Source organism: Haplochromis burtoni, unplaced genomic scaffold (genome assembly GCF_018398535.1).
Source record: "Haplochromis burtoni strain Fernald_Lab_line unplaced genomic scaffold, NCSU_Asbu1 Contig_46, whole genome shotgun sequence".
NCBI classification, from domain to species: domain Eukaryota; kingdom Metazoa; phylum Chordata; class Actinopteri; order Cichliformes; family Cichlidae; genus Haplochromis; species Haplochromis burtoni.
In genome coordinates this window covers 1131674-1152018 of record NW_024582407.1, presented here as the reverse complement: position 1 = coordinate 1152018, position 20345 = coordinate 1131674, and the positions used below count along the sequence as shown (strand labels likewise).

Sequence of the window (20345 nt, the reverse complement as noted above, 5' to 3'; positions counted from 1 at the left end):
TGTAGGGTGTGGGCTGGAGTGTTAACAAGAAGAGGCTGCTGTGGAGACTGGACAGAAAAATATCTATTTATATAAATCTGAGATAAAATGTTGAGACAGTGGACTGTTTGGTGGCCATAATACAGAGACAAAATTCAGAATACAATGCAAAGCTGAAACACTAAATAATTAATTTATTGATGGAATTCTAATTATTTGGATAAGTGCAGCTCCTTATGTCTGATTAATAGAAATCTAAATTAAATTAATTACTTTGTTTTTTGTTATTAGCAACAAAAGGAATTTAAGTTAAGCAGAGGGAAAATTGATTGTTTATTATAAGGAAATGCTCATTATGAAAACATATATAGACCTGCTGTACGTTCATAAAATATTTGTCATGTCACCTTTAAATTGTGTTGAGTAACTTCTTTTTTTGTTAACCATGCCCTCTTTCAGTACTGTAGGTTACAATGGTCTACATTAAAATGTATCCTTATAGCAAATGTAAATTTGTGTAAAAACGAATACAGAAAAGGGTCTGATATTAATGAATCTGCTGAGCAACTTCAACTGTAAACTACTGCTTCTATAACACATCAACTTAAGTTTCTAAATTTTGCATGCTGAGGGGAATTTTGTGTTGTAAGTGAAGGAACAAGCTGAATTTTGCTTTATATGCAGCAACGCTTTTCTTTTATACCTTTGTGATGTTCAACAGTTACTTTTGTTTTCTATTAGAAAGGAGTTTCTATTAGAAACATCCTCAGGAGACTCGCTGCTCCGACGTAAACTGAATCAACATTCTGTGAAGGCCTTCCAGGTGTAGAGATTTAGCGTCAAGGAAAGGAATGGAAGAGGTGTGTGTGCTGAATATTTGATGCTGGAGGGGAACAGTGCCACGTCCAGAGAACTGCTGCTAAGTCTGTCTGCATAACTAACTAGAATGATGAAGCAGCCTGTCCCCTTTCTGCACACCCACACACATCTACAGAGGCACTGAATCACACAGATACATGCACACGCATGCTGTAAGTCTGTTTTTACAGGCCGACAGAGCACACACAAAAGCACTCAGAGGCCAGCAAGTTGGCCGTCAAGCCTGAAAACAGAAAAGACATTTTGCATTTTAATACACTACCAAGCAGACATGCAGATAAACACACACTCATTCACTCTATGCATTATTCAAAACAAATTATAGCTTGAAGGACAAAAGCAAACTTTACAGTGTACAGTGATTTTATTTTCTGTAATTGCATAACATTAAGTCTGCCTCTTTCTATCTACATCTAATGTAAACAATATGTTGGCAACATTTGACAGATATGATTTCTCATTCGAGTCAAGAACAAACCCGTTATTGTTTTATAATGAGATTTTCTTTAACTGATGGAGCTTGACTTTACATTTAAGAGCAAGAGTTTTCCTGCTGACAGCGATGACAAATGTGGTGTAAGTTCAAGGAGAGATAAGAAGTTGGATACTGAGAGCCTTAGGGACACAGAGTGCCAGTCACAGTGATGTGATTCAAGTCACATCTTTAGCATATTTTCAAACTCCAAGAAGGTTTTTTTATTCATTCCAAGTGAAGTCATCAATCTACGAAATCAAAGACTGATTACAGCCTCATGTTTTCACCTGGTCACGTTGTAACTTGGAATATGAATATTCTGCAGTTGTCCAAAAGTCCACTTAAAACATATACAATAACTGAAATCTGTGAACATTTTGGCACGATCCTCAAAACAGCACGGATCAGTTCAGTATGTATGGTAAAATTTCATTCCTTGCTACGTTTTGAAAGTATGATAGTGCTGCATTTGGATTAAACATCATCTTCTGTCCTTATTTGACCAATCTCATGCAATTCATTGAACATATTTTACTGCTCATCCGAGCGCATCACCTTGCTCTTAGTTATTACTCGGTAGCTATGCATATGTGTTTTCTCTTACACTACTCTTTTCCTCTTGCCTGTGCTGAGTCATTGATTTTGTAACAGATGAGTTTGCTGCGGTTGCTTTCATTAAATTATGCAAGTTTAAAGAGTACATTACTAAAGATGGGATCTTGATATAGTACGCAGTGGAGCTACTTTTGCTTCTCATCCTGATGTAGTTTAATTTCTAACATTGCCAAACAAAATACAAATCATGCAAATAAACAAATCATTCAGCAAATAATCTGAATGATTATCAGCTGAAGAAGGTGCTTGGTGCTCTATCCAGCTTTCTGCTTTGTAGATCCTCTATTGTTTGTTGATTGACTATATGCATTTTTTCACGAGTACATAGAATTTCATACAAGAGGTCAGAATCATAGACTAAGTAGTTGAAAAACATATATTTTTTGTTTCTTGTTGTAGTAGACAGGTGTGGCTGTTTTGCACCTTGTAGTCACACTCATTCGTCTATCTGGTTTCAGGTGCACATCACTGCACCTAGGGAGGTGAAATGCCATTTAAAGTTTCTCTTACAGCAGTTACTGGATCTTCTGTGTTCACTGTGTGCTCATAAGACAGTCTTAAAGAAGATGAATCAGCAGCTGAGAGCCAGGGCAGGAGGCTAACTGTGAATGAAAGATAGCCAAACCTCCAGGAGGAATTTTAAGAATTGGCAGCTGAAAGTACAGCTGGCTCCACACGCTGATTGCATTTTCAATTTCATAGTGGCAGTGCTGATGTATAGACCCATATCTGTGGTGTTATTGGTCAAACTATATGGGGCCTAGGGGACTTCTAGCCTCTTATGTAAGTTTATTTGTTATTGTTCTTGGCTGGTGACCCAGCCTTCTGTGTTTTGGACTTTTGAATCGTAGTATTAATCTTAGGCTACGTTCCCACTGCAGGTCTTAATGCTCAAATCTGATTTTTTTGTCTGCTTGTTCACACTACAAATAAAATGTGATAGCAGACGCGCTCTAGTGTGAACCCTCAAAGCGGCCCGCATGCGCAAAAGAAGACGCTCTGTTTAGACCCAGACCAAACGGTATTGTTTGACTGATGGCCCTTAATATAAAGACTTGTTTTGGACTTTACATTTCCCAATTTAGCTTTAAGTTGTAAAGTTATTTTGTTATTTACATATGGTCTAATGATTGTTCTTATTGCTGTTTTAGAGAGGAGCGGTGCTTCAAAGGATAGTTGCAGATTTCTGTCAGAATCTGCAGATTATACAGTGCAAATAAAATGTTCACGTTTCTCAACGCTGTCTTCCAAACAGCTTCACTGACATCTACAGTGGATGGCCAGGAAGCATTCACGATGTCTTCTCGGGCGCTTCTCCTGCGCTGATAATTGGCGTATGTCTTGTGTCATTGACGTAAAAGACAGATTTAATGCGAGATGACCATTCAAACAGCAGTCGCTTTCTAAAACATCAGATATGTATCGGATTCAGTACCACATACGAAAGTGACCCAGATCGGATTGGAAAATATCGGATTTGTGCCGTTCACACTGTCATACCATGATCGGATATGGGTCACATAGGGTCAAAAAAGTCGGATTTGATGCGCTTTCGCCTGCAGTGTGAACATAGCCTTAGAATATTAAGCTGATTTCTGGATGTTATTATGTTGGGTTTTCCTGTTTAGTCACTTTAGGGTCATCAGCTTATTGTCCCATTCTCTTAGTCTTGTCTCTGTGTTTCGTTCTTTAGTGTTCTCCTCCTGTGTTCTTACACTCACCTTTATGTTTTGTCCTTAGCGTTGTCCATGTTAGGTCTGCCATGTTTCCATGTTTGTTGCCCTCTGTGTCTCTCGCCCTCTCTTTTGTACCCCAGTCATGCCTCTGTGTTCTGTCTGTGTGTTCATCTTTGTCTCCCCTGTCTGTCATGCGCTCCCATGTTTGTTTATCCCCATCCTGGTGTCAAGCCATGTCCTTGTCTGAGTCTTGGTATGTGTGCTACTTGTCTCATGTGCATTGTGTTCAGTTTTGCTCTCCCTGTCTCGTTATGTGGAAATTTGTTCCTGCGGTGTTTCCATGTGTTTCCACTTCCCTCATCATCCCTCGGTGTCTATATTGTCTCTGTTTTCCTCCATCCTTTGCCAAAGCCCCTCTTCACCTACCCCTGTGTTTCCATGTTTCTACTTTTCCAGGCTTTCATGATTAGTTCGTCATTCATTTTGGTTTTCTTATTTCGTTCTGTTTTGACAATCAGCCTGAATAAATGGCTCGCCTTTTGTTAAAGTTCATTGCTGCCTACGTTGTCTGCATTTGGGTCCTCACTCTCCGCTCCACACGGTCTGCTGCCTGCAGATTGTGACATTATTATGTTTATTTCTTTCTTTTTTTTCCTATCCCTCTCATTTGCTATTTTTGTGGGCTGGGCGAGTGAAGATGATGAAACTCAGGGAAAATATTTATTTGCCTCAAATGAATAAGAAAGTTGGATTGATTTCTCAGTGCACATTAGTCAAAGTATGAAATATTATTAGACATATATCTTATGATGAACTTTTTTATCTGGAAGTGATGAATGATGCTGTTAATCGGTTGAAGAATGAGGGGTAGGAAGATTACACTCAGGTTTTGACACGTCCATCTGTAACACAAGTTCACCCTGGAAGGGGGAAATGTAGATGTAGTGACAAGGTAGAAATATTTTTAACTGTGTGAAAATTTCTGGAAATCAATTTGAGAAGCTGTCTATGAAGTGAATAACAACTTATGATTATTTATGATAAACCTCCAGATTTAATACATAATAAATAAAGTTATATATGTGAAACATTTATACTGCTTAACTAATTTATTAGACCACCACCCAGTGTAACGATCTGCCACAGCTGTTCTAAATCACCAATATTTTTAATTACCAAAAATCACTTTTACATTTTTATTTCATTTGTTTATTAAGATGCCAAATTACACTTACTTGCATGTCACTAACAGAAAAAAAATGTTTTAATAGTTAAAACTTATGCTTGATCTGACTTCTTAGAGAGTCCAGAGTCCAGGCTCAAATTTGAGTATAAAAATGAGAATTCAGCAACTTTTAGTTTATGTAATTTTGTAATTTTAAAATGTAATTTGAAGTTTAGTCTTTTAGTTAAAGATGTTTTGACTCATTTTTTAAAACATTTGTATTTTCTTGTTCTTAAGAACGGTGTTCTAATACATTTATTTTAAGCACTTGAAGGAAACCAGAGTAAAACCTATTATTTCCATTGCCTTGCAAGGTGGAACTGTTTATATACATTTCAGATACTAAATGCAGAGACACTAAACCTGTGGTCAAAACTGAGGAGAATTAACTTTTTTTTAAAAAAAAATATGATTAATTTAAAAGAAATAATAATCTTGGTGTATAAAACTGAGCATAATGTTAGTTCAAGCATGTCACAGAATCAAGCTCACCTGGAAGTCCTGTTGGGAAACATTTTACATTTGTGCTGCTGCTTCTGCAAGCTGCTTTGCAACCCACCCTCCACACCAGCTCTTCTGTTTCATGCTATTTCTGACCCAATCAATGTCTGTTGTCATTTCCTACTGCTCAGTAATGGTGTATTGCTAAATTCTACAGCACCTTCTTTTTAAACAAAAACTTGTGCTTTAGAAACAGTTAGCAATTTATGTAACAGACATAAATACATTCACAAAAACACAGTAATGAATCATTAGGACACAGGAGCATATCTGCCTCCTTTAGGCGATCCTAAAAGATTTCTTGTCATCACTTTCAGTCCTTAACCACGCTCAGATAAAAGGTTGCTCTCCGTGGAGAAAGTGCAGCCTCATTAATGCTGTTGTCTCATGCGTTCATCCCCATTACTTGGTGATGACCTCGGGCAATTGTCTCTGCCTTCAAAGCAATGAGACCTTACTTTTTCAGTTCGAGATGGACATGTTTTCAGAATTCTGGATTCCTTTTATTTTTAATTGGTGAGTTTTGTCTGACAGCAGGGGAAAAGACTCATCTTGAAGTTTGTGCTGAAACTGTTTCTTTGCCGTTCAAATTCAACCATGAAGCAGCCTCTTCATAATGCTGCTCGAAGGCTTTGATCTTTCAGTAAGATGTTCCAGTCTAATTGTTTACAACAACAACAACAACAAAAAAATCACCAATCCACTTTCCCCCTGTCAAGCAGCCACATTACATTTTAAGTAAAAATGTTGACCGGTTGATTAAAGGTGTTTGATTATAGACAGAATACTCTCATTATGTAGTGGATGGAAGATAAACAGCAAAGAGAAGCCAATGAAATAAAAGACAACACATTTAAACTGCTGCAAGTGCTGATCAAAGTTAAGGAAGATTTACATTGGGATTATTTTCCTACCTAAAGATCAGCAGAAATGAAGGCAAGAAGACAGATGTCTTTATATCTGTGAGAGTTGTTGTTGTATTCAAACTTTATGTAGATACCTTTGGCCAGAAGCTTACTATCATCAATCACCAACACTCTTCACTGTGTTCAATACCCAGTACCAATTAAAATTGATGCTCGGGGTTCTTGGCTCCTTTTTAACAGCTTGGCATGAGTTCATCCTGATTTCACTTCAGCATCAACTTGACCTTGTGTGGAGGCTTCATGCTTAGTTAAAGTTTACCTCTTGCCTGTTTACAGCTAAACTGTATAAGGCTGCAACTACTGTATAAACATAACTGACACAACATAGTTCTATATAGTCCATAATTAAACTTGAGATGCTACCATAACAAACCTTGAAAGAAATTCAATTAAAGCTACTTTCAGCTGCTCCTATGCACAAGAGGTCAGCGCAGTGGGTAGATCCACAGTAGATTTCTTGCATGTTAATCACTTCTCACATTATAAAGTAGGTGTTTCTAGGAACTAGATATTTATTTTCCTAAACGGGTAGCATTCCTTGTTTACTTTGGTTGTGTTGATGGCTGGTTGTATTTCAGTGGTTTCTCTGTATTTAAACAAGCTATTTAAGGTATGTAAACAATAATTATCCCAAATTAAAACAATAATTTACTACCTATAATTGCTCATTCGCACTCTTTCATGAGTGGTTGAATTAACACAAATCTGGCTGGGTACACATACACACACACATTCATACACTCACACACGTATACCCTTAATTCACTATTCTGTCGTATAGTCCTGCCTCGTTCATTTAGTTTACTTCGACTGCTTTCTGATTGGATAGATGCTTATTTGATTTTCTTTGTGAATCACATGACTTTTGTATTTGCTGTTGATTTCTTTTCTAAACCCTTTAAATTAAATTTTGATCCTTAGTGATGCTGCGAGTTCTGGCATAGTTTGTAGCCTACAGGAACAGTAGGGGGAGCTATCACCTAATATGAAAACTTCATTGTGTAAATTGATGTAGATTTTTAATTCAAAGGATTGGAGCTATAACATTTTGGCCCACTGCATGCATCAGACTGTCAGTTTCCAGGTGTGTGATCTATATACGGCACCATGATAATGAATACCATCTGTTTCAATTCTAATTAATTAAACATCTCTTCAGGACCTGACAGTTTGAGGCATGCTGGCTGTCAGTTTTCTACATGTGAGCTTTAAATCTCCTTTAGTTTAACTAGCTTTCTTATTTTCATTCCTTTTTTCTCTTTGTTTTATGGCATCTCAAAAGTCAGCGTGTTTCCTCTTTCTCTTTAATCACAAAATTGTCTCTGATTGCTTTGAAATATAATTGGTTAATAAATACACATTACATCAAAATTTTTAATACATAAGATTTTTTCTCAACTTTGTAATACTGCAAAAAGACCTTCAGTATTTATAATGATATATGTTATATATTTAGGATTTACTGCTGAATCAATTCAGGCCTTGAATAATGTGATAGTGCACTCAGGGACATCATAAAAAAGATTTTGCCGTCTTCAAAGTCAGAAGAGGTCTTTTGAGGTCTTTGCCTGTTGTTATTCTTTGTTTGACAAACTGCCCTTGGCACAGACAATGGAGTGCATATCTGTGAAGGGGAAGTGACTGACTAAATTAGTAAATAAGTAAATCAATAGCATTCCTTATCATGGAAAAAAGGCTGTATAATTTATTTTTTCCCCAGATTTGAAAGATGGAAAGAATCTCTAACAAGATTACTAAAATCAAATTTGATGGTAATCTGGTTAGATGATTTACTTATGATTTTGTAATCTGAATACATAATCCCGGTTACATGTATGTTAGCCATTTTTGCCCAACCCTGTTACACATACACAACTACCCCCTCACAACCACCTGCCGAGACAGAGTAATGGGGAAGATACACTGGAAGCCATAATCATGCTTTTTCATGAATTGAACTAATTAGGCAATTAGCTGAAACTCATTAGACTCTGTTTCTGTACCACAAAGCTAAATTATTTCAGCTGTGAAAGTGTTACATGAGTACAGAGCCCTCACTGAATTGTGGAATCCACATTATATTAAACGTCCAGAAGGATTTAAGCCTTCTATAAAACCTTTGTGCCATCATCTCTAGATCTCTTAAGAGAGAAGCTCTGCTGGTCTGTTGTAGCTCACAATGTAGATTAAAAAGAAAGCTTTCATGTTGACATTTCATAATCTAATTTGATGCTCTTTTTATCCCCCTCGACTCCACTGATTTCTAGAAATGTTTTCTGTTTAATTTCACTGGCAAACACTTCATAGCTCTTATAGTTCAAATGCTGGAGGCTCAGTAAACTCTCATGCTTCAGGAAATTTCAATACAGCAGAGCAGAGATAAGAGTGGTTACAGCTCATGAAACTACTCAAGTGCAATATCTTTGTATATGCCAGAAGGGATTCGTTTATTGGATGCTTGCTTTGACTACACTGATAATAAAGAGATTCTTAGTGTTGGAGTAACAGAACTGCTGCTCGTGTTATATTCCAGCTTTAGAACTTTTCTTCTCATCAAAACTATGGTAAATTTATACCTGCAACCCTGCAAATTTGTTCAAAACATATACATGAATGTATGGAGTGCATTAGCTCTATGCGTTATTCACTTTCTTGATAATTCTTTGATTTATCTGAAATTCTGAGTTTTCAAACCTCCTCGGGCTATATATCTTCATTTTTTTAATCCAGTCCCACTTGGAGCTGTGTGTTATTTAAACTTTTATGTTGCCTGCAACAAATACAGTAAGCTACTGTTTATATTAATGTAACAAATCTTTTAAAAAGTTTTAGGGTTTTGCACACATTTCGATAATTAATCAATCAAAATAATACAACCACACATTAATGTGCATAAGAGAGATGAACTGTCTATGGCCACATCTATAATGTTTAAAAACACAGACTGCATATAAATGATGGAAGCAGCTTCTAATAGCTTGCAAATATGCATAGAAAGATCCATGCACTAAGTAATTCTTTTCAGGTACGTTTATTGCCTCAAGAATTTCAAGTTTTATTAAAGAAAACTTGAAAAAAAATGACTAGCGTGAGAAAAGCTGTTAGATATGCTTTAGTAATGATGATGAATGAAACTGTGCATTAAAGTTGCATTGAAGTCGTGTAGTCGTGGCAACTTATGTTCCTTTGCTGATGAAATTCATGTTGACCTTATTTCTGAGTTGCTGTAAAGTGACTGCCCCCTGCTGGAATTTCTGTCATGTGTTCCTAATTTGTGGGACAGTGCCAGATCTAATTGCACTACTTGAGTATCACGTTTACGTGGTACTCAAGTAGTGGTCAGAGGGCTTGGTGGCGCCAGTGTCCGGCAGCCTCGCCTCTGTCAGTGCGCCCCAGGGTGGCTGTGGCTACACCATCACCAGTGTGTGAATGGGTAGATGACTGGTTGTGTAAAGCGCTTTGGGGTCCTTAGGGAGTAGAAAAGCGCTATACAAATACAGGCCATTTTACCATTTCATATCAGAGTGCAGCTGTGATATACCAGCAATATATAGGAGAGTAGTGAGTGATAAAACCAATGCAGCAGCTTCCTCTTGCTGCACACGCAGCCGGCATCACATTGTCAGCTAGCTGACACTAACAAGAGAGACGCAACTTGACCTCTTCATGGAGTGTGGCAAAGGAAATCCGGAGCTGATACCGAAAGGCTGGATGTGAAATGACCTGAATCTGACATAAAACTGTCAATCTAGACAAAGCCAAACAAAGTCTCCCTTGATTTTTTTGTTGTGCGCAGTGCCAAGTCAGCTTGAAACTCACAGTTCTGCAGTGCATCCAAAACACAAAAACACACCAACTTCAGCAGATGGATGGCACCGCTGAGTGCTGATACTGCATCAGTGATGCTTGTGACAGATGCTCTAATTATTTTTGTCCGTGAAGAAAAACTGACAGATCCTGAAACTGTGAGAATGTATTTAATGGAACACGGATCAGCATTTCTATAACTATTGTGTCGTTAAAATATTGTTTAAGGTGTGCTTTGCTGCTGTGATGACCCCCTTTGAGATTAATATGTTCCTGCTGTGGAACACAAAGACACATATAGACATTTCAGAGGCAAGTAAAGCTACTGTTATACAGTACTATTGAAACATTTGGAAAACTGATCAACTACAGATTACATATCTTTTAGAGCTTCCAAACAGCACATGCATCCTTTATCCTGCAGAAGGGCAGATGAGGTAAATGCTTTATATCTGAGATTGGTTGCACTTCAGTGGTTTCTCTGTATTTAAACAAGCTATTTAAGGAATTTAAACAACAATTATCCCAAATTAAACAATAATTTGCCACCTATAATTGCACATTCTCACTCTTTCATAAGTGGTTGAATCTGAGAGTTTACGTCAAACAAGTTCTCGGTCATTTCCTCCGAGAAACACTTACTTTTGGTTTAGTCAAGAAGGCTGCCTGGATACAGAGGACAGGAAGCAGGAAACTAAAAACACCTAATTTGCTGCTTTTAAAAGACGTAAAGGCTTGTGCAAATAAACTTTCTCATGCTTCTTTATATGTGCTACAGTTACACTGTACGCTGACTAGTCATAAACAAGTGTTTAATTGATTTTCTCTTGGTTAAAAAAATAATAATAATAATCTGGAGTGATGTTGCACTTGCTGCCATTCGGGTCATTGTACTGTTTTTATACTTAAGACAAGGAATCTTATAAAAGTGACTTTATCATGCAAATACCATTTGAGGCAACATGAATATTGACCATAGGTGTGAACATGAGTGTGAGTGGGTGTCTCCTGTGTGGACTGTGACTGAGTGGGTTCCCTCTGGGTAATCTGGATTGCTCCTACAGTCCAAAGGTATGCAGTTTGTGGGTTTAACTGGTTATACTAAAATGCCCACAGATGTGAATGTGAATGTGAATCATTGTCTGCGTAAGCCCTGCAGCAGACTGGCAGCCTTTCCTATGCCCTGCTTCAGCCCCGTGGCAGCTGGGGTAGACTCTAGCCCCGCACAACTCTGAGTTGGATAAGCAGAGGAGAATGGATTGATGGATGGATACTCCTGAGGGGGAGATTATATGGGGTGCAATTGTAGTGCTGAAGAGCTATTGTCAGTGCAAGTTATTATAGCATATGGGTGGTTGGGTGGGGAGAAAAGCTGTTCCTTAGTCTGTTTGCATGAGTATTGTATTCATCTGTATCATCGGCCTGATGGCAAAAGTTGAAACAAAGGGTAACGGGGGTGTGACGTGTCTGAAATGATGCTGCTCGTCTACTTCCTCAGAAGAGTGGTGTAGACATCTTCCAGTTGTGGGAGCTCGTTTAGTATGCAATCTTCACCACACGGTGTAGGTCATCCGCTCGGCTGCTTTAGCAGCTTTAGTACCGCGTCATGATCATGTTTGTGAGGATGCTCTCGGTGATGGTTCTGTAGCAATTCAGCACCAGTCCCTGGGGGAGATGTGCTTGAAATACTACACTCGAACAGAAAGAGTCTTGAATGACTGTAGTGAATGATATGGTTTTTATCACCTTTGTAGGCACTCGATCAAAAAGGAATAAATATTGCTTGTCCGTCAAACAAATAACAGTTTCAGTGGGCTGTAGTCACTACGCAGGTAGCTTCCATTTCCTAGGGAAGAACTGTCCTTGTTGTTTGTTTGTTTTTTGACCAGGTTTGAGGACTGAAAGTCCATGTCAGGTGGCTGGACATTAATCTCTGCATACTCTCTGCTGCTTAATATACTGTTGGGATTTGTGCTGTGTTTACTTTTTATATGACTCTCAAGTCTTGTCATCTTCCATTTAAATAATCAAGAACATGTCTAATAATACGGATTTTAAGCTTTTATGAGTTTCAGCTAACGATCATCATTGTAGCCTTTCACAAGACTGGGTACTGTAACAGTGTTTTTTTATGGGCAGTAAAGCTATCGGATAGCTAGCTGCAGGTGGACCATAAAAGACACAAAGGTATTTGTAAGGGCTTTAACAAAGAAAAATTGACTCTAGTGTTTTCTGCTCCATTCTCTGCTGGGCTGTTCTCATTGTTTTAAAAATGGTTTCACATACCTTCCGACTGTTTGGCCATTTTCTTGTTTGTTTGTTTTTATTTCAGTCTATGGTAAGTTTAACAATTGATGTCTGATAGATTCTAGACCTTAAAATATATACTCCCATCTATCGCAGGAAAAATCCCAGAAATGTGAGCTGTTACTAAGGAGGGATAAGCAGGAAAGGAAGAAGAGGAGGAGAGCCTGATCATCTATTTATTGTTTAATCCTCCATCTATATGGCAGAGACAGAAATTGTCTGATAGTTGATCTTCTATTTAGCTCTAATCACAAAGCCCTGTTTCTCTTTGTCTCTTATTTTCTTATGCCTGCTGCACTGCGATGATCGCCAACTTAAAAAGCGTACTAGCACCCCCTGTTGGCTTTTTTCTGTCAGCACACAGCTGCAGGGCAGACAGACTTTAAAAGATTTACTATCTATACCCTGCATCTGAACAGGATCTGCTCTGCATTACAATGTGCTGCCGATGTATTGCTTTTGCATACTAAGAAGTGTAAAATAGCATTACTTTGTCATATCTCTGCTTGCAGTCAATGAACTAAACTGCACTGAGATGTATTGAATCAATGCAATTTAGTTGCATTGGCTGTGTTTCACTAGGCTCACTGCCTGCACTTTGTTTCATGCTGTGCCTCTGCAATTCCATCATGTATTGCAATTCTGTTTTAATATCTGAACAAACTGGATTAGTATTAAAATCAATAGACCTGAAAAATCAGATTATTCACAGAAAAGAAAGAGTGGAGGAGCTCACTATCGCAATATGCAGGGTAAGGTGAGACAATATAAGCAGGAGAGGCAAGTGGATGTACAGTGAAAAGAGAGGAGAGTCCGAACATCTATTTATTCTCTATTCCCTCCCTGTTTTGTGGGTCTGTATGGAAGAGTGGAGAAATTTGAGCTTTCTATTAGAGAGCGAGAGGGTGGTGAGACAGCGCAGGGGAGGGAGCAGGAGAGTGAGAAGGAGGTGAGCAAACATGCGATATGGTGGGATGAGAGGAGGGAAGGATAGAGAAAGAAAAGTGAAGAAGGAAGCTAGAAGACAGATAGCTCAACAGATAGATAGATCTATATATAGATAGACAGATAGAGGTGTGTCCTTTTATGTTTTCATTCATGCAGTTGTAGGAGAGGATAGGAGGAGCAGCGCTTTCCCTCTCTTTCATTCTCTTTCACACACATATGCACGTGCACTTACAAACGCCAACACATACATTTTCTCTGCCGAGAGGGATGGACTCTCCTCCCCTGTGACTCCCAGGGAAGAGAGGAAGCAGCGGATTTTGCAGCTCACACACACGGACACATACTCTTTCTGTCTCTTTCGTCTCGCACATCCGGAAGAGCACATGTGTTTCCGAGTGGACTAACAAACAGAGGGATGCGTCATGAAGGTGGGCTCTCTACTATAAAATTTGTTTAATCTAAGCAGGAGTGAGTGAGCGAGTGAGTGGTTCTATCTATCTATCTATCTATCTATCTATCTATCTATCTATCTATCTATCTGGTGCAACCTGTGTGCTGCATGAGAAAGTCATATGTCTCTTTGTTAGTGTCAAGTGCTCTGATTGTTCTTTGGCAGCAAGTGTTTTTTTCTGTTTTTTGTTTTCTTAGAGTATGAAGATCAAGTCTTGAATATAGGGTGTAGCCATCAAGGATAGTGGTGCTGTGGGATATTGTACTTTGCCTTTACTTTATACTCTTCTCTGATCTTTGTTTATAGGAAGTAGGTCAGAAAATATCTTGAAATATTGCATGTAATGTGAAGTCATCCATGCTTTGGAACTGTGCATACTCATTCACACTTAGACCTAGATACAAGGTGCTGTATTGACTTGGTCTTGTGACTATTTTATCCACTGCTGTCTTTGGCAATCAGTGGAAAATGGGTTTATAAGTGCCTTTCATTACTTTATCCATAAACTCAATGTGATTTTCTGCATTTCTCTGTTATTCTTTATACGAATCTTATTATATTTTGAGGCAAATCTGTGTACGGTCATCCATGTCACGGTAGTCTTTGGGTTCAGAAATATAAAGAAGTCCTGTTGCCTTCTTTTCAAGCACTGGAGATTTTGAGGTAACAAGGTGGGCTTTTGTAGGTGCATTCATACTGAGTGGATGGTGATGATGCAGTAAAAACAAAATGTGGTAAAAAAAAAAAAAAAAAAGAAAAAAGAAAAGAAAAATGTTTTAACCCTGTATATTAGGACGCTTTCACATTTTTTCTTTCATGCCTAATTAGAATCACAGAAAGTAATTGATGTATTTTTTTTATATACATACAATTTTTAGGTCAGTTGGATGATAAGATTAGCCCTCATTTAGCTACAGCTACAAAGCTACAGGACTACATTCACAATTGTATTGCCTGGCACATAAACTAATAATAAAAACACACACAATGACATTACTCAATGCCAACGAATGTTTTTTGATCTGCATATTAATCTTGCATGCATTATGACTCATTATGACTCATGACATCTATGTATTAGGAAATATTGCTAATGGAATGCTTATGAATTCAGATTATAATACTGGCTACAAATGTAGCGATTTACAATTATTTGTTTATGGGAAATAGTTATTAGTCGATATTGCGGGACATACTTAATTTATTATTAACAGGCTTACAGTAAATGCTGGCAGACAGTTGTGCTGAATATTTCTTTTTTTTTTAACATGCATTAACATAAAAATGTTTGTTAATGTTTGTTTTTTTTAAATATTTTTTACATTTTTAGCATTTAGTGTACAATAAAGTTATCTTTTATTATGTCTCAGACCTCAGTTATGGGTAACCTATTAAAGTGACTCTCCAACAAAAGTCAGCAGGTAAAGCATCCAATAGAAACCCTGATACATAATAACACCGTTCCCTAAACATCAAAATATCCTGTTTACTGAATACACAAGTTTGAATTACAAAGCAGATTTCATCACAGTGCAAATAAAATCAAAGAATGCTGGAGGAGGACAGCCAGACTAATCTTGTCCAGGCTTACCTCACTGTGAACTGCTGGTCAGCTCTCACTGGCCGTGATTCACTGATTAGCGCACAGAGCATGACTCAGACCCATACAGATATCAGGCTGTCCTCTTTTTGTGGTTTACTGAAATTTTATATCATGTGTGTGAACCTTTGACAACTATAAATTTTCCCAGGATCTTTATAGGAATGTTCTATACCAGTACTCTATGTCCCTGATCCTTCCTCTCTATCTCTGATTCTCTTTGTCTCCTGGTGCCATCAGTCTTTCAGCCTGGGTACACATAGCACAGGCTGACAAGTGGGCTGCTGGGCCAAATTGGACTGGCCAAGTCTGGCCTACTACACTCTGTATATATCTATGGGGAAGAAGAAGAAGAAGAAGAAGAAGAAGAAGAAGAAGAAGAAGAAGAAGAAGAAGAAGAAGAAGAAGAAGAAGAAGAAGAAGAAGAAGAGAGGTGGTGATGGCAAAGGAGGGCAGGGGGGGGAAATGAGAAGAGAAGAGAAGAGAAGAGGAAAATATGATTACAGAAATAAATGCGCCATGAAAAGAAAAAAAATTAATTCTGCTCACAGACAGCATCAATATGCTGGAAACACAGACACACATTCACAGGGACTCATACAAACAGACCCAGAAGCCATCAGACCATGGTGTACAAAGCACCAACAGACAGTAGAGCCCCCAAACACCTGAACTGGTATCCATGGCAACCAAACTACTACCTCCTGAATTCTAGCCAAAACAGAACAGCCAGTGATTTATCTGTGAGTGATATCTCTCCAAAGACAGGTCAGTCTGGCCTGATCTCATTTTGTGAAGAAGAATGTGTCCATTAAAGGTTAGAGGTTCGATTAGTCGTACTTCAGGATTAAAGCGGTCTGATTTACTGCATTTTGCCTGCGCGCAGTCTTCCCCTCTCTGGCAATACGTGTTGCGATTGTCAGTGAGAAACAGTAATTGGTAGATCTAGCTAACAAGGTGCACACTAATACTAAAAAGCCAGATTAATACTCTCTCTACATAAAGAAGGATTTTTCTGGAACAACTGTGGCAAAGGAAGTGGGGTAGGCTTCAGTCTAGAAATGCTGTATGCATTATTGGGATAATGAAACAACATAGTTATGCTATGTATGCATTTAGTACATCTAACTGTAATTTCTGTCACAGTCAATATATGAATAGCATCCTTATTTGGACTGTTGTAACCTTGCTTCTCTGTCCTCATGCTGCAGTATCCTCAGTGTCAGTGAATTCAGTTCAAAACCATGGTTACCTCAAGAAAGAAAAACTATAAGAAATTGGAAAATGATCTTTCCATCAGTTTCTTATTCTTAGTTATTTTGTTCTAATTGTTAAAAAGATAGAATAAAGCAGTTCGTATACATACTGTAAATGTTTCTTTCTTAGAAAACCAGTCAATATTATATCATCTGGGCAAGCTCTCATAATGCTTCAAGCATTTTCTGTTACTGAATTAATGTCACATATTTAGCACTATGCACTCTCAGAGTGGTTATTCTGTTGCAGTTAATTGGGATAATGAACACGTTTAGTATTGTAGAGGCGTAAGTGTGGAGAACACGCGTGAATAGATTAATGAATCTCGTTCTAATATGATGTCTCTTCTGCAGATGTCACCTTAGGACAGCCCTGAGGTTGCTACCTGCATACTGAGTACGCTTAGTTGATTATATAATCGCAGATGGAATAAAAAGGATAAAAAGCTGAAAAAATAAAACTGCAGAAGATGCCTATAGAGCTACAGTTTGTGGTGTCTTCACTATTCATTCTTAAGCATTTTTAAAGTAATTTAGCATCAGTTTCATCAGTAGACAGACCTGCATGACTTATTACTTCAATACTAGTGTGAATAGCGTGAAAGGGGATTTGATTTTCGGTTTGTTTGTAGAGATTTTTCTTTCCTTTTTTTCTAATTTTGTGTTGACATTGTTCACATTTGACAAAAAATCTTTTTGTGGGTGGGTTTATTTTTTTTTCCTTTTAGACTAAACTGTGCTTTTAGTAATTTTAAATATCCATCTATATTTTTTTGCTTATTTGGGGCCGGGTCGTAGGGGCACCAGCCTAAGCAGAGAAGCCCACACCTCCCTCTCCCCAGCCACCTCCTCCAGCTTGTCCGGGGGAACACCAAGGCGTTCCCAGGCCAGCCGAGAGATATAATCTCTCCAGTGTGTCCTGGGTCTGCCCCGGGGCCTCCTCCATGTGGGACATGCCCGGAACACCTCACCCAGGAGGCTCCCAGGAGGCATCCTTGTCAGATGCCTGAACCACCTCAACTGGCTCCCTTCGATGTGGAGGCGCAGCGGCTCTACTCTGAGCCCCGCCCGGATGGCCAACCTTCTCACCCTACCTCTAAGGGAGAGGCCAGCCCATTTCTGCCACTTGTATCCGCAATCTCATTCTAATTTTAAATACAATTTTTCTTTTTTCTGCATAAGGTCTAATTAATTTTTTTGGTTTCTGTTATGATTTTTGGCAGGGTTGCATTCCTCAAACAATTTGTTAGCCTTTGCCATTTCAAAGCTACATTTCTGCTTTAAAAGCTACATTTTGAAATGTCATATTGATATACTCAGTAACCTTGTTTGCACCACCTCTGGTACAGATAGATGGATTTTAGTTGTATAGAGTTGAAAGCTGTCTGGGACTTGTCCGTAAGACGATTTAAATCCCCTGTTTTGTGTCAATCATTTCCCCTAGGAGTTGAAAGAAGACTTTCATTTAGTTGTGTATGAAAAGGTGGATTGCTATCTAACAGTAATGCACTGATATAAAGCATGATCTACACTAGACCACATTATTGAGGAGTTGGCCTGTGTAGCTCTACCTACTGAATCCCCTTTAAAACTACAGCTGGCTCTGCACAAGTTTACAGTGTTGTACCCACTTTAATTTATTTCAGATTCAAGGTTGTTCTGAAGGGTTGGTGGTATGTGTGGTAATCAGGGGAGAATGACCAAATTCATGGTGTTGGCCTTGTGGGTTGACAACATCAGGTCCCCTCACTTCTGCCCTTCACTGATTCCGATTGACACATCATTCATCACTAACACTGCACTAACAAGGGTTTAACAAGACAAAGCATATAACACCTCTTAGAACATTACAAGATCTTGTCAGAGAGAAAGAGAAAATGAGATTTAACAAACCATTAATAATGAATGAACCTGGAGGAGAGGAGAGGACGCTGACTCTTTGTTTCATATATTTACATTTCTGTGCCCTGCTGTTTTTATAAATTGGTACATTGTTACAGTATTAATTCATTACATAGCTTAGAGGAAAATGTAATCCAGATTAAATTTCACTAAAGTAATAATACAACAGCATTTTGTGTGTTTATTCACTGCTCCTACGTGCAGTCACTACCCACACTTTGTCCTTGATTTGTCTAAGACAGTCCAGTTGTGGAAACCCATCTCTTTCACAGGTGACACAGTCAGTCTGCATTAGTTCTCATTAAGTTCCTGTCACTACTTCACTTCAGTCAACTAAGGGTGACACAGCCTGCAGAGGGATGATCAATTTGTTAAAGAAGATGTGTTCTTTTCGTGCACCTATCGAAGAGTATGGATTTTTTTAAGTCTTTAATGGGTCTAACTTGCTTGCCTTTTTCCTCAAATGATAAAAAGAGAAAAATGAACATGGCATTAGCATGATGAAGTTAAAGTTACAGTCAGGTGAGTGTTTGAGGAAGTCCCTTTCCAGTGCTGTTATTCTTCTTTCTGTGCATTCTGTGCTGCTATTTTTTTGTGGCTCTTAGCCTCTTCCATCCATCCATCCATACGCTTCCGCTTATCCTTTTCAGGGTGGCGGGGGGCCTATCCCAGCTGTCATAGGGCGAGAGGCAGGGTACACCCTGGACAGGTCGCCAGTCTGTCGCAGGGCCGCTCTTAGCCTCTTTTAGCTGCTATTAGCTGATGTTAGCCACCGTTAGCTTCGGTTAGCTACTGCTAGCCTTTGTTTTCTGCAGTTGCCTCTGTTAGTTAATATGAACCTGTCTGTAAGCTACTATTAAAAAATACTAAGGGGGAACTTATATTAGCCCCTCTTAGCTACTGCTACCCAGAGCTAGTGAAACTTTAGTTGAAGTTGATATATCCCTGTTGGACTGATGCATAGTGAATAAACTCTCATATGATTTTAGAATGAAATTCTAAAGGAAAACGAGCAACCAAAACTCCAAATAACTTTCATGTTCAAAAAGGAGCAGAAAGAAGCATAAGAATATTAGGCTACGTTCACACTGCAGGCAAAAGCGCATCAAATCCGATTTTTTTGACCCTATGCGACCCATATCCGATCATGGTATGACAGTGTGAACAGCACAAATCCGATAATTTCAAATCCGATCTGGGTCACTTTCGTATGTTGTACTGAATCCGATACATATCTGACGTTTTAGAAAGCGACTGCTGTTTGAACGGTCATGTCGCATTAAATCCGTCTTTTACGTCAATGACACAAGACAGACGCTAATTATTAGCACCGGAGAAGCGCCCGAGAAGACATCGCGAACGCTTCCTGGCCATCCGGTGAAACTGCTGGGAAGACAACGTTGGAGAAACGTTAACATTTTATTTGTACTGTATAATCTGCAGATTCTGACAGAAATCTGCAACTATCCTTTGAAGCACCGCTCCTCTCTAAAACAGCAATAAGGATAATTAGATTAGATTAGATAGAACTTTATTAATCCCTCGGGTGGGTTCCTCTGGGAAATTCAATTTCCAAAAAAGCACAGCACCAACAGAAGTTACAGAGTTATACACGCACACATATATATAAATACAGAGACAATATAAATAAAATATACGAAGGGGATAAATAGAATAAATAGGAATAAAAATAAAAATACAAGTGAATTGCACATTTCAAGTATTGAGTCTATTGCACCGTTGACTATTTACAAAAGTATTGCACAAAAGGTATTGCACAGTGAGGTGAAGAGGCACT

General features: G+C 38.5%; 1 protein-coding gene across 3 annotated transcripts in view; it reads left to right on the top strand.

Annotated features, from left to right (window-relative positions):
- LOC102308412 (inactive phospholipase D5) overlaps positions 1 to 20345 on the top strand; it is a 68577-nt gene that overhangs the window by 1102 nt on the left and 47130 nt on the right. Inside the window, exon 1 of one of the 3 annotated variants that reach the window (XM_005930571.3) lies at positions 13026 to 13766. The exons of the other annotated variants lie outside the window; for them this stretch is intronic. Coding sequence (XP_005930633.1) covers positions 13761 to 13766 — 6 coding nt within the window. The 5' untranslated portion in view covers positions 13026 to 13760. Of the gene's footprint in view, positions 1 to 13025; positions 13767 to 20345 lie in introns of those variants that run through there. 3 annotated transcript variants of the gene reach the window in all.